Source organism: Astatotilapia calliptera, chromosome 7 (assembly GCF_964374335.1).
Source record: "Astatotilapia calliptera chromosome 7, fAstCal68.1, whole genome shotgun sequence".
NCBI lineage: Eukaryota > Metazoa > Chordata > Actinopteri > Cichliformes > Cichlidae > Astatotilapia > Astatotilapia calliptera.
Window position 1 is genome coordinate 20,622,555 of NC_137428.1, and position 14,312 is coordinate 20,636,866.

Consider the following 14,312-nt stretch of genomic DNA (forward strand, 5'->3'; position numbering starts at 1 on the left):
GAGGAGTTTCTCTCATGAATGAAGGAGTGGCAGTCTCTGTAAACGAGCAGGGCACTGTTCCCTTAATTAAAAAGCAGCGGTTTGCTCGGTGACAGAGCCGAAGACTGAGCCTGGGGGCAAACGCAGACAAAGTGACACACTCTGAACTCTTGCTGGAGCTTTGTGCGTTTTGGAAGCTGCATGCGTTTTCTCCATCAAAACCACAGCAGGCAGTCTTTCCTGCTCAGATAATTAATCACAGTTGGGTGACAGGGAAGTGACATTTAGCAGCAGCTTAGATGTGTAGAATGAACGAGCAGCGGATGCCTTTTTTGTTAAGATAGTCGTAATTTGCTGCTCTGCTTGCTCACTGCATTGTTCTGAGCTCTGTCATGCCATGCAGAAATATTATGATGATGATATCTGACATTCTTGAGAGGATTTAAGAGCACTGCGGGAAATAGAACTGCAGAGCGATCCTTGTCACCGGGACGTTCTGATATGCGTTTCCGATGTATGGCCTACATATCTAGACAACACTTTCTGTCTATGAGAGCTATAGCACCTCCAAGATGCTCCAGTTGGGAGGAGGATCCACAGGCACACATCTGTCACAACATTATTCATACAGTTTAAAAGTGTCCAGCACATTCACTTTGTTGTTACTCTTCTTCTCCCTAGCTTGGGCCCGTGAGAGTTTGCACATGTTGTGACGTGTCAGCGCCGTGGCTGGTGTTTAAAGTTTGGAAAACAAAAGGTCCGCTGTGTCTGTACCTGCGTTTCCCTGTCAAACAGCTGAAAATGAAGACAGTCTAAATATTGGTTTCAATTTGGTGCACTCACCTCGTAAGCCCCCTCCCCTTCTCCTTTCTTTCTCACCTCTTCAAGTTTAGCACACACACACACATCAGCCAGATGTGGAGGGAAAGCTAAGAGCTGAAAAACATCACAGAGTGCTCAGCACAGGTGAATAAAAGTCTGAGATTTTTTTTTCCTGAACTGTTTTGCAACTTTTTTCCCAGTTCCTCTGAGACAGAGTAACTAAGTAAAACTTTCCAGAAAAGCTAAAAATACAGAGAGCCTCCCCTCCCTGTATTGATGCGGGATGCTTCTGTTCAAGCCCCTTGTTGTCACACTGCTCAAATTTAAACCTCATCACCACGCTTACAGACAACAAGCATCTCTGTAGAGCTCTGACTTTCACCTCATTTTGAATACACCCCTCTCATCACTTCCTGTCTGTCTGCCAAATTCTGTCTGTATGCTGTGTTCAAACTGCAGGGCCGCATTTAGACCAGTGGAATAAATGTGTTGTTTTTCCCCTTTCATTTGCTCTTTCTGCTTCTCTGAGACTTCTTTATTGGCTTCCTCATAACAAGCCATGTTCTTGTTTTCCATCAGTACGAGGCTGCAGTGGATGACGCCGGATGGGAAAAACTGTTTTGTAGTAGAATGCCGAAAACCCTCTGCCAGGCGGTTGCATCCAAACTGAAAGACCCTTATTGTGAGCAAGTAAAGTCACAATTTAATCCGCATGTTCTGGTCTGGTGCTGGTCCACAGCAAATCTGACTTTAATAGTTTAAAGACGACAGGGACACTGATGTCACAGCAGTGAAGTAAGGCTCCATGTATAAATCAGAGGCCCCAGTCACACTGACCTGGAGACCAGTTGGCAACTACCTGACAAATACAGCAGCTAGGGACAAAATTTGTATTAGTCACTATGAAATTGACTGCTAAAGCCCCAGTCATGCAGGCCAAGCGACTGGTCAGCGCTAACCACCAATCACTGGGGAAGAATGTGTTTGACCAACAGGTTGGCGAGTGGTTTCAGTAGGTTTCAGGAGTCACTGGGTAAAATTGGTGTCAAAGAACAAATAAAAAACAAACAAACAGAAAAACTGTGATTGCTTTGATCGCTAGGAAATTTCTGTGGTCAATCAAAGTAAAAGTTGCGTCTTTGAAAGCATTCACCTCTTGCAACTATTTGACCCAACAACAGCCAGTAAAATCCAGCGACTAACCAGCAGGTTGGGAAATGCACATTTTTCCCGAGCTACCAAAGGTTCCTAGTGTGGGTCTCAGGCCTGTGCGATGAATGTTAGCTACAACAGGAGATACTGCTGTATGAGTAACAGAGGTGAGTGAGAGGTGAGCACATTTAAAAAACAGAAGTTGAAAGTCATAGTCAGAGATTTCAGCAACACTGTCCCTGTATTTACTAGGTATCAGATCAATAGCAAAATTTGCAGTATTGCACACCACTAGGTGACATTACTTAGTCTTTTCACTTCCCACTTTTGTATTTGTGCTGGCAGCACACTTTAGAGATACAGCACAATGAAGTTAGTACTTAAATTAACAACCCCTGAATTTACAGTTGAACACAATTTAAGTTTATCTTGCCTCTCACACTTTAATCTATCACAACAATGACGATCAGCACGTTCTTTTGTACAGTACTGTACAATCACTGCCAGATACATAATGAAAATACACTTGAGCTCACTGCTACCTTTTCACTGATGTAGTTGGCTGTAAAACCTTTAATACGTACTGTAAACACTGGAACCTTTTCCCTGCAGTCTTTAAGTCATTCCAGCAGTACTGAAACAATCAACATCGTATCAAGACTGAAACTCGGCGAGCCCTGAAAGATATCGAAACGCATTTCTCATCACTTAGCACCACAAATGAAACAAACAGCTTTATAAAAGCCTCACTTCCCAACAGAAGTAAACGATATGTAGCTTATGATGATTTAGTATTACATGGCAGCTGTACAAGTAGAGAGAATACACACTGGAATTAAAAAAAATCCTTTTCCTTCTTCCAGAAGTTGTAAAGATTGTATTAAGGTGTACTCCCATTGGAAAAAATAACCGTAGAGGTAAAGACTGGAAGAAATGTACCACATATTTTCTAAAAAGAAAATTATATGTTTAAACGCATAACCAGTAACTGTTCTTCTTCTTAACGGTGCCTAAAATGAAAACAATAAAATACGGCAGCTTTGGCCCGCGTGGACTTAAAAGTTGTCGAAGCAATCGAATTGGTTTCTGATTTTTAGCAGTTCTCGGCTAGAAGTGACAATAAGCTAATTTGTCTAATGCTGAAAACCGGTGTCGAACCAGCAATAGTGAAGTGTGATACACAAAACTTTCATTTCACATTTTTTCACAGCTGAAATGCACCCCGGATTTAGAAAGACAGGTTTATGTTTTTAACTGAAGCCGATGCTAAAGCTGTTTTTAAGAGACTTGAACTTGTGTAGCATTATCAAAAAAAAAGAAAAAAAGAAAATGAATCTTGCACCAGCCCTTTATGCACACTTTCAGTTCTTCATCTGTTTGACACCATGCTGCTGAAGTCACCCACACTTAAGACGACCTCTGCTTGTTTGCCTCTCGCCTGGCTTCTACAATCAAAACCCTTCCCATGCAGGGAGTGTAAGCCCCATATTCTCATGCCTGATGATCAGATAGGAAATTTGTGCTGAGGTAAGATGTAAGACTTCCCTTACATGTCTCACTGAGTCACTGTGCCCTCCTCCAAGCCCAGTTTCAGTTAGCCTTTTGCAGAAGTTTGAAAAGTCTCACGCTAGCTGCTGTGTGAATTACCAGCTTAAGTCCACTCTCAGTGTGCCTCAACAAGTCTCCCAGCTTATATCTGCGTGCTCGCTGAATGCAAATAGCATCAAATTACATTGTGAGCAAACTTTTAGATGCTCACCTTTTTGTTTCACTCCTGTTGCATCATACTATTCAAGAAACAGCAAATACAACGTGAAACGCAGAATCAAATGAAATTGTTGCACGGTTGCAAAACAGTAGTATTATTCAAAAGTTCACTTCTCCAACTGAAATGTGAATACTGAATGAAAGAGTAGCAAATGAGCTGATCTCTGCAGGGAGCGCTTAATCCTCATCTGACGTTGAAAGTGTTAGACAGCCAGCAATGAAACGACAAGAACACCATCGAGATTTTTTCAAACACCCTGTAACACACACATATTGACCCCTATTACCCCAATACTTGTACCACTATCTGCTTGGTTTGCGTGTGTGTTCAGTGAGAAAAAAAGTCTTGGCAATTATACTTTGGTTTCCTCTGAGGGACACTCAACTGGATACACACCAGGGAAAAGACTAACACAAATAAAGTATGAGTGCTTATAGCATACATCCGGTGTTTTCTACTGGGTTTTTAAGATCAACTGGGGCTGTTGATGCACTCTGCTACTGTATCTTTTAACAGCTGCGTCTGTTTTCCCCCTGTGAACGTGCCTTTTAAATATCTATTCCATAAGCTCACATTCCAGCCTGGGAAAATATCCCACATTTCCTTCATGCTGTGCTTAACCACGTTTTCACATGTTGTACGAGTTTGAATTGTAACGATATGTGTAAATGACTGTCATCTAGATAAGAAAAAAAAATAGTTATATAGGAAAACATACAAAACGTCACATTTATTCCTGTTATTGTTCTACTGGGCATCCTCGGCACATACAGCATTAACAGTCTAATAATCCATGGTTGTTGCCTTTTTTTTAAATGCTCTCTTTTGTTGCATTCAAGCCAAAATAAAGAAAAAAAATAAAATGGAAATCTGTATATTAAAAAAGCTTAACAGTAAAAACGGATCATGAAGTAAAGCCCATAATGTTATGTAAAAACAGACAGACGAGGTACAGACCTCACTGTGATCCCTTAACAAATCCCCAGTAGAAGGCAAGCAAACAGTTAACCTCATGGTTTTGTTCCTTCTGCTGCCAAGTAAAGATTGCTTTCACCATTCTGTCCTCAGTAAAAACAGCAGTGATTAAATTGCTGTAATCTCATCCTACCTGGAATGACCTCGAAAAGAAATTTTCCCCCTTCGTCGCCGCTGCTTGGATGCTCTGTAACTTTGTTTCCACGTAAAAAAATGGCTCCCTGTGGAAAATAAAGAACAGAAGCAATTTTTAGACCACACAAAACAACATTTACTGCTTTTGGTTTATAAATGTTAGTTATTTTTTAGCAGGTAATGTTTTTTGACACAGTCCAGATGAATGCTCAAAGCTTTTTTTGTGAAATCTGTTGATCAGTATTAGTGCTTAATGATGATATCAGTTCACTTCCCTGCCCAGACTACACAAATTAGTCAGCTGTTCTAGTCATAGACTGTATATAAAGGATGGATGTAGTCACTATGACACACAGGCTGGCCATTAGAGGATCTGTATGTGTCTTTCTTCCTTTGAGAATGAGTTGAATTATCCCACTAAAAAACCCCAAAACAACAACAACAACAACAAAGGGTTATTTGCCCTCCTAAACATGAAACAATCATTTTGAGTAAAATGCCGCTGAAAAATTTCAAGTTTATTCACTCAAATAATTAATCATAAAATATGCTTGGTGTAAACTAAATGTATACCAATCAATTAAATTTCATTTGACCAGATTACAAATGTAATGTTTTATAGTATATAAGTACCTGTGTGGTACTTTAATATACCCATTCACTTATTGAAAAGGTGAAAATCCAACACATTTACAGTAATTATTCCAGAGTTACAGATTTTAGTTTGCAGACGAAAATTGCATATAATATCATCTAAACTTCAGTGTAAACAATCTGACAATATTCAATTTCATGTCTACAGCACATTTCAGATAGGTTTTAATGTTCTCTTCAGCTCTGCTGGGCATTTAAGGGCTCCTTGACTTTTTTCTGAACTAGCAGAAATGACTAATAATACATTTATTATTCAATTAAAATACCAGCAAAAAACAGATTTCCACTGTAAACTATAAAGGGCTTTGGTTATTAGACTCTTGTAGTTTTACCATTTATATATCATTTCTTCTCATTTTTAGTGTCATAGGTTATGTTGTGAGACGGCCCAAATGGACGGAGGCAGGAAGCAAGCTCCCATAAGAAAAGGTTACTCGGAGACATGAAAGCAGACACAAAGTGCTTACCATAAACACCATGGCAGAGCACAGCTGAAGACTGAGCTGTTTAATCATAGACTGATTACAGATGGGAAACAGGAGAGAGGAACACAGGTGAGCACACTTAAAAAAAACAAAACAAGGACTATCACAAGGTAGAACTAACGCAAACCATAATGGAAAACCAGACTTCAAAGTCTAACAGGAAGTAACAAAAGGAGACTAATCCTAACCCAATCATCTGCATCTGACAACACAGAACTTTGGAGTGGTAGAGCAGGTCATCTGCTAATTGGAAGGTTGATGGTTTGATCCCTGACACTCTGCATGCCAAATATCCTTGGGGAAGATACTAACCCTAAGTTGCTCTGTGTGTGAATCTTAAGCATAGAAAAAAAAGTACTTGTGTGAATGTGTGAGGCAATAAAGTAATGTTGTATAAAGCACTATGAGTGTTTCAGTGGAGTAGAAAAACACTTTATAAGAACTGTTCCATTTACCATAATTAGGAAACACAACGGAACAAGGCATAAACTCCGAACAAGCCAGAGGGAGGAACTGAGAAGGAAACACTGAAGCAACTTAGCACAGATAGCTTTAACAAAGTGGAAGTTGAAGCTAAATTGGGACAGAAGTATTAAAACTAAGACTAGAAGGGGAAAAGTATATCAATATAAAACAGGGAAGAAACATGACTTGAACTGCAAAGAGGAAACTGAATGTGAAAATACTAACATGGGTAAACTAACTTAAATTACACCACCTGGCTAATATGTGTTGGTCCCCCTTTTGCTGCCAAAACAGCCCTGACCCATCGAGGAATCAACTCCAGTATCTGGCACCACGATGTTTCAGACAGATCCTTTGTCCTGCAAGTTTTAACTTTTTGGCAGGGCACGCTATCCTGCTGAAAGAGGCCACAGCCATCAAAGAATACAGTCTCCAATGAAATGGTGCCCATGGTGTGAAACCATGATTAGGTAGGTGGTACGTGTCAAAGTGACATCCACATGGATGACAGGATCCCAGCATAACAGTCCCCAAAGCATCACACTGCCTCCATCGGCTTTCTTCCCATAGCACATCCTGGTGCTAGGTGTTCCCCGGCTAAAAGAGGCACCTGACCGTCCACATGATGTGAAACAAACGTGAGTCATCAGACCAGGCCATCTTCTTCCATTGCTCTTTGGTGCCCATTGTTAGTGCATATGGCAGTAAACAGAAGTCAGCATGAGCACCCTGACAGGTCTTTGGCTTTGTGTATTCTGACGCCTTTCCATCAGAACCAGCACGACCTGTTTCAGCAATTTGAGCTACAGTAACTCATCTTCTGGATCAGACCACACATGCTAGCCTCTGCTCCCGCTGTGGATCATTGAGCCTTGACCACCTATGACTGTATCGCTGGTTCGCGACTGTTCCTTCCTTGGACAACTTTTGATCCACTACAGATTGGGAACACCCTGCGAAAGCTCAGATTTGGTGATGCTCTGACCCAGTTCTCTAGCTATCATGATTTGGCCCTTGTCAGACACTCAAATCCTTATCCTTGCCCTTTTCCCTGCTTCTAACACATCAATTCTAAGGACAAAATGTTCACTCGGTCCTTAATATATACCATCTGCTAACATGTCCTATGACAAAGAGATAATCAGTGTTCTTCAATTCATCTGTCAGTTGTCAGAATGGTATGCCTGATCAGTGTAACAAGACACATAATGCATCTCTCAGGTCCTGTGTCAGGTCTTTGCTGATTTTGCTTTCTTATTTCTTAAGGACATGACTTTCAGATACTGTTCATCTGCTGCAGATAGTTTTTAAAGCCTAACACTTCGTTTTTCCTCTACTTGTTCAATTTCCTAAAATTTATAATGACACCATGCTGATATATTACAGGTTTTCAGATAATAGTGTTTTAAAAATCACTTTCTTGGTGCAGATAAACTGTTTCATGCCTGTCAAATTGTGTTATATTTGGCATTTCTTTGTAGATTCACCTAAAGAAATTGAAACAAAGTATGTGTTTTTGCAACAGACTGTTTATCACAAAGTGCCTAAAGGCAGAATTTACTTTGCTTCTTTGTCACGTTGACTGTTATGTGTAGACACAACACTGGTGAATCTCTTGAATTAGGTGGCAGTTTTATGCTTGTATGATTCATAGGTCAGTGTTAAATATTTCAACAAGAGAACATTTGGTGAACTATTGCTCAAGACCGCTTAAAAAAAAGAAAGAAAAGAAAAAAAAGTCTGATTTCCTGGCAGCGAAATGTAAAGAAACAAGGCGTGGCTCAAGACCTTTGCAGAGTACTATATCAGAACTCAACAAATAACAAACACCAGCAGTAAGAGACTTGAGAAGAGGCAAATAAATAAATGTATAACTCAATCAGAAAACCTAAGAACAATGAAAACCAACAGAACACACTAAGTAGTAAAGAAATCCAAAAACTCAAAACTCTGGATCCAAGCCCCAGGACCATGACACTGGCTTCACAAATGATACTGCACCATAAATTCATGCAGTTTAGTAAACTTACCAACTAGCATCCAGGTGCTTACATAAGTTATTTCTTACAGAATGACAGACTAGTGCCAGTAATTATTATGTGGTTGAATATTCTTTTCAGATTACCTCGTCCTTTCCAACTGATTCAGTGACTTCTTGTGTTCATTAACAAGTTGGACATCAATGGCACAGTGCAGCATCTGACAGTCATTAAAGTGACCCCTTTGTGGGTTAATGCTAACGCAGACAAGATGTGCAGAAGTGACAACGTCAGTACTCAGGACTTGTGCACATTAACATGATCAGAGAGAGAGTCAGTTTCCTTCCTGCTCGCAGAGAGAAAAGGGGACTTTTTAATGAGCCATAACTGTGACAATCAGGAAGTTGAAACCCTACCTGAGGCCCCAGATGAAGCGCTTTGAAGGAGGCTATAAAGATGTTCAAAAGAGAGGGAAATAAAGGAATGGACTCGACTGATGTGGCTGTCAGCAAGACAATATGACTAGCTTCAATATATCAGGATTAAAAGGTTTTTCAAGAGGTTCCTTTCGTAAACATTGTTTTAGTTTGAGGGAAATGAGAGACGATTTAGATAAACAGTGTGCATTTGAGGAGAGATTTAAAAAAAAAAAAATGCGTGTCACATTTAAAAAAACCCAGAAAAAAAGACAAGGGCCTGTTAAGCCTTTCTATAACGTAAAACCACAACACCACATACTCCTCTCCTCCATTTTAAGCCGCAGCCACACTTTCCATGCATCCTCCCTGGTGGCCTGTTGTTTGCTGCAGACAAACCCAACCGCAGGCAGAGTAATATTTACCCAGCAAAGAGCACGTTTGCCAGGCCCAACCCAGCGCGAGACAAAAACCCAACCTATTTCGGGGTGTTTTGTGCATTTTTACATTGTTGTTAAGTGGAATGAGGTCACTTTTGGAATCGGTGCAATGACACAAAACCAATTATCTTTTATTCCCAAACAAAAAGCCACGCACACACATATGGGACAAAAGTGACTCCGAGAAATCCATATGAGCATAGCAACAGCAGGAGGCTCAGGCTTGTAAGCAGCAGCTCAGCCTCCAGGAGGCTTTTTCTGAGGCTGCGTCCAACAGTGTCCTCCAACTGAAATCTAATTTCATGTGTTTTCTGAGACTGCAAGCAAATACAAGAACACTGACTGCGGCCTTTTTTCCATTTAATGGAAGAGAGTACAGAAATTTCAGTTGGTCCTGCTGGTCAGATCAGCCTGTAAAAACTGCAGCTATTACCTTCCACATGTGACATTGATTTGTTGGTCATAAACCCAACAGCTTACTCCTGCTGATGTGCCATGTTTGTTTTTATTGAGGTTATAGGGTGAATGTCCTCTCTGTGCCCCTTACCATTGGCTGTCTCATTAATTACCTCTGGCTTCTTCAGTAAATTAAAAGGAGCGAGCAAATATCTGTGACTTTACCAGCCTAATAATCACCACACAAGTGCTATCATAGTACCAGTCTTTTAGGATTCGTACTAGGTAAGGTGCAGTGAGATTTCTTTTTCTGAAAACAGCTACATTGTCTCAATTTTTAATGGCATGGATTCAACAAGGTGCAACAATGTGGTCTTCTGCTTCCCGATTCAGTGCCTTCTCAGAGATGCTCTCCTGCATACCTCTTCAGTAGTCGGGCCATTCTCCTCCAACCTCTAGCACCAGCAAGGCATTTTCACCCAGAGAACTGCTGCTTACTGGATATTTTCTCTGTTTTGAACCATTCTCTGTAAATCCTAAAGATTGTTGTGCTGGAAAATCCCAGTAGATCACCAGTTTCTGAAATATGCAGAGCCTTCTGTACATATAACCTGCTCACATCACCAACAACACCACCATGTTCAGAGTCACTTAAATTACCCATCCTAATGCCCAGTTTGAACTTCACCAGGTCGTCTTGACCACATCTACATAGCTAAATGCAATGACATAGTTGAATTTGTTATAATTAAGTGTCAGATGAGGGTATGATATAAAAGCTTTGAGGATGAAATAAAATAGGAAAAAAATAATATTTCAAACTTAATATAAACAAAATATTTAAAATCTAAATACTACTACTGATAATAATATCAATACCACTACTACGGTAATAAAATATTGAAATACTTTCTCAGAATCACTGCATAACACGAAGGAATCATTCAAAGCTGGTGAGAAGAATCAACTGCTTCAGATAAAAGCTTAAGAGTGAAGTCAAGCTGCCATCTGTTTTTGGTGCAACAGGTAATTCATTATTTGTCTTGTTGTTCAACTGACTTTGTAGACAATAATTAGTGTTCTCCAGCCTGGCTAACCTTTTACAGCAAATCAAACTCAGCTGGAGCTTAGCTGGAGACCTACAACGGGTCTGCCTTTCTAGAGTACCATATGTATCCATTAATTTGACCTTATGTATTTATTCTTCACCATTTCTGGTTCTAGTTTTTTTAAGGGGCAAAGAGTTACTAATGTTTTTCCTGCTGCAAGGTTCAATAATGCAATAAATGTCACTATTCCACTGTTACACAACAGGTATTTCTTGCACTGTCCCACATTCAAAAGCAACTATATAATAAAAACCACCAACTGTGACTGCATAACCCTCATAAATATTAATATGCCAGTTAACTAGAGGGAAATGGGAAACTTCTTCATTAATTTTTATTTACTTGTCAAATTAACATTGGGTGAGTAATATGAGAAATTAGACAGGATAAATGATAGACTGAAATTACCACAAGGAACCTAAATTGGTGAATTACAAAGCAAGGGCGATTTAATGGTTAAAAAACAACCGTATGTTAGATGCAATGCATCCGATTGCTGGAAAAGTTACCTACGGATTTTAAGCTATTATCTTTAATAATAGTATAAAATTAGTCTGAAAATGTATAAACACTGTAGTTTTTGTTAGAACTGAGATATCAATCACAGGTTTTAATAAAGTATAGAACGGAGCTATAGGGGTGGAAAATATGGACGAGCAGGGACAGTAGCATGTCTGCTTACCACAAGCTCAGGGCCATTTAAAAACATGTCATGCCACTAACAGTAAATTCCCACAAAGGCATACACTACGCCCTGCCATTTAATTTTAAGAATACCTGTCACTGCTGTTGCTGCTGAATACCTTTTATCATATCCATAGAGCTTACAACACATAACCAAAGTTATATAGAGTAAAGTATTTTCTGCCTAAAGTAACAATACTTTTAGGAAAAGCAGTAACTGCAAATTACATTATCATCACTTCCAGGGAACATAAGGAAATACTGAAAAGCAAACAGTACACACAAGTTACATTTTACGGGTGTACTCCATCAACTATGGTAAAACTATGATAAAATAAAGTAAAGTAAAAAAAATACTTTTTATAGGCTACATACACAGTTCTCTTTGCACAAGATCATATCTAATAACTATTTGCATCACAAAATCATTTCCAGGATCCACAAAACAACTCTAACAACTGTTTTCCTCCACAGTGTAGGCTGTCTGTCAGTGACATTACTTAACCTCATTAAAGCAGCAATTTCATTATGTAACCCTATTAAAGTCAGACAACAGCATTAGTTTATGCGTTTATCTTTTGCAAAGACCTAAAAATACGCCCACATTGCAAGAACATGCTGCTGAAGTCAAACTTGTCCTCCATCTTCATAAGCTGAAGAAAAATCACAAGAAGTTGGCAAAGGAGATTCTATCAAAGGAGCCTCTTTGTATCGTTAATTGCAGTTCATATACAAAAAGAACAAGCATTAACAACATTTATGACAGCTACCTTGTATTAAGTTACAGGGTCTAATTTAAGGTAATTGGTCATACACCTGTCTTTGCATCATGTTGCTAAAACAAGCCAAGGCATTAGAATGAGATAATGCACAATAATACCAGCGAATAATAGGACAAAGATTGTATCTTATATTTCATTTACATGTTGCCACTGAAGTCTATTTCAGTCCATTCAGGTCTGCCTTAACATCCTGTATCTATACCTTTAACACTAGAACACAGGTGCAGGAGATATTTGGCTTGCAAAGTCTACAAACCACAAAGGCAGAAGGTATTTTCCTGTTCAACCATTTTCCTGTGAAATTACTTTGCAGCTATAGCCCTCAATATAGTCCTTGTACTGCAGCGCATTATATATTCCACTGTTAAGTAGAGAGAAAGAAAAAAAACAGAATACAGCTGCACCAACCACAGAGAAGACATATCCCTGCTCATCAGCTATGCTTGTACTACAGTTTGGATGTCTCCTACGTGTGATCTGTTACCAATATCCTTCTCTGGATGCCCCGACAGCAGGAAAATCAAAAGCTGTCTACAGCCCACAAATCAAGCTTCACTATCACAGCTTTGTTCTATTAAACAAATGAGACAAGCAGATGCGTAAAGGTTTCAGACAGCTCAAAGCAGACTACCAGAATTCTTACAAGATGGCCTTTCCCAGGACTTGAAGATAAGTGGATACTATGAAGGACCTATAAAGCCTTTAGAGTGTATCATAGAAGATAAACTGATAACATATGTGGTTTGGAGTACCACAGGAAATGAATGAGGCAGATGGAAATGAGGTCAGCGGCACGTTGCCCATACTGATCCTCTGTACAGATCATATTTGTCAGATCAATAGATAAAAAAGTCAAACTATGACAACTGAAAGACATAACATGGCATGCTGAGAAAACAGAGTAACATACGGTTCCAGAGATATGTGAATGATATATGTACAAGTACGAACATGCTCAAGACTAAAAAAGACATAGCTGTGCATAATTTTAAACACCACTGAGATAGCTTCAATTTTTTTTTTTAAAGAAGAAGTTAGCACTTTTTAGTATTATTTCTCAATGCAAATGTAATACAGATTGGCAGTGCTGTGAGCTGAGCTGTATGTAAAATGTTCATGAGTGTGACTTCATATATTTCAGCTCTCAAAAACAGAAGAAAGTAAGAATGAAGGCAGAGAGAACAGCCCCTGAAAAAGTGACATGCGTGACAGGAGTCGGCTTGACTTCAAAGTTGTGTCAGCAAGGTCAGATTTAAAGTTAAAGCAATTCAAGCGGCTGACTGTTAAGCTCTAAAGTTGATGGCATTAATTATCTGACTGAAACTTGATTCGGTTTTTAGGCCAAAGCCACCAAAGCATGGTTTTGATTTATTTGACACTGCAAGCTTCACTAGGCAGACGTGAAGATGATGAACTCGATGTATAAACTGCAAAAGAATGCAGAGAAAATGGGATGGCATTTCTGCTTAATAAAGGAGAACGGCAGAGGAAGCAGAAAGAAGCAAGAGTTTCGATATTGGTTACAAGTATTTTGATTTAAAATCTCCCAGCAAAGCAAAGTTAAAATGAGCAAATACCAATTAAACCTATTAAGGTGAAAGGCAGAAAGAAAGTCTTTAAACCATCCACAGGTGAAGACTAGTTTTCAGTATATCTGATATCCGATTCTGCCCTCAAATCTCCTTTGGGGGTCTTAGAGGAGACAGGTGGGAGGAATATGTTATAACCTGATATTGTTGATATGGATTTTTGTCCAGCAGGTCCTTGCTCTGACTGAACAATGACCTTCACACAAAGCACGTGTGGTTAGCATATCGTTAGCTTCATAGCATAAGTGCCTAAGTCATTGACTTAGTCAAATGACTTAGGCAATTATGCTATGAAGCTAACGATATGTAAAATGTGTGTTAGCTTGTCCACATGTTTGCTTACCCATTCATTATTATTCATTCATGGGAAACCAGATCAATGAGAGTTCTCTAAATTATACAGAACATCAGCTAATCAACATTCATTAATGTAAACAGGTGCTAAAACAGTTAAAAACTTTATAAAATCAGTTTTTGCACAT

General features: G+C 39.3%; 1 protein-coding gene across 1 annotated transcript in view; it reads right to left on the reverse strand.

Moving 5' to 3' along the window:
* Positions 1-14,312, reverse strand: part of arhgap24 (Rho GTPase activating protein 24) — an 88,692-nt gene that overhangs the window by 44,176 nt on the left and 30,204 nt on the right. Inside the window, exon 3 of the mRNA XM_026173541.2 lies at positions 4,830-4,917. Coding sequence (XP_026029326.2) covers positions 4,830-4,917 — 88 coding nt within the window. The remainder of the gene's footprint in view (positions 1-4,829; positions 4,918-14,312) is intronic.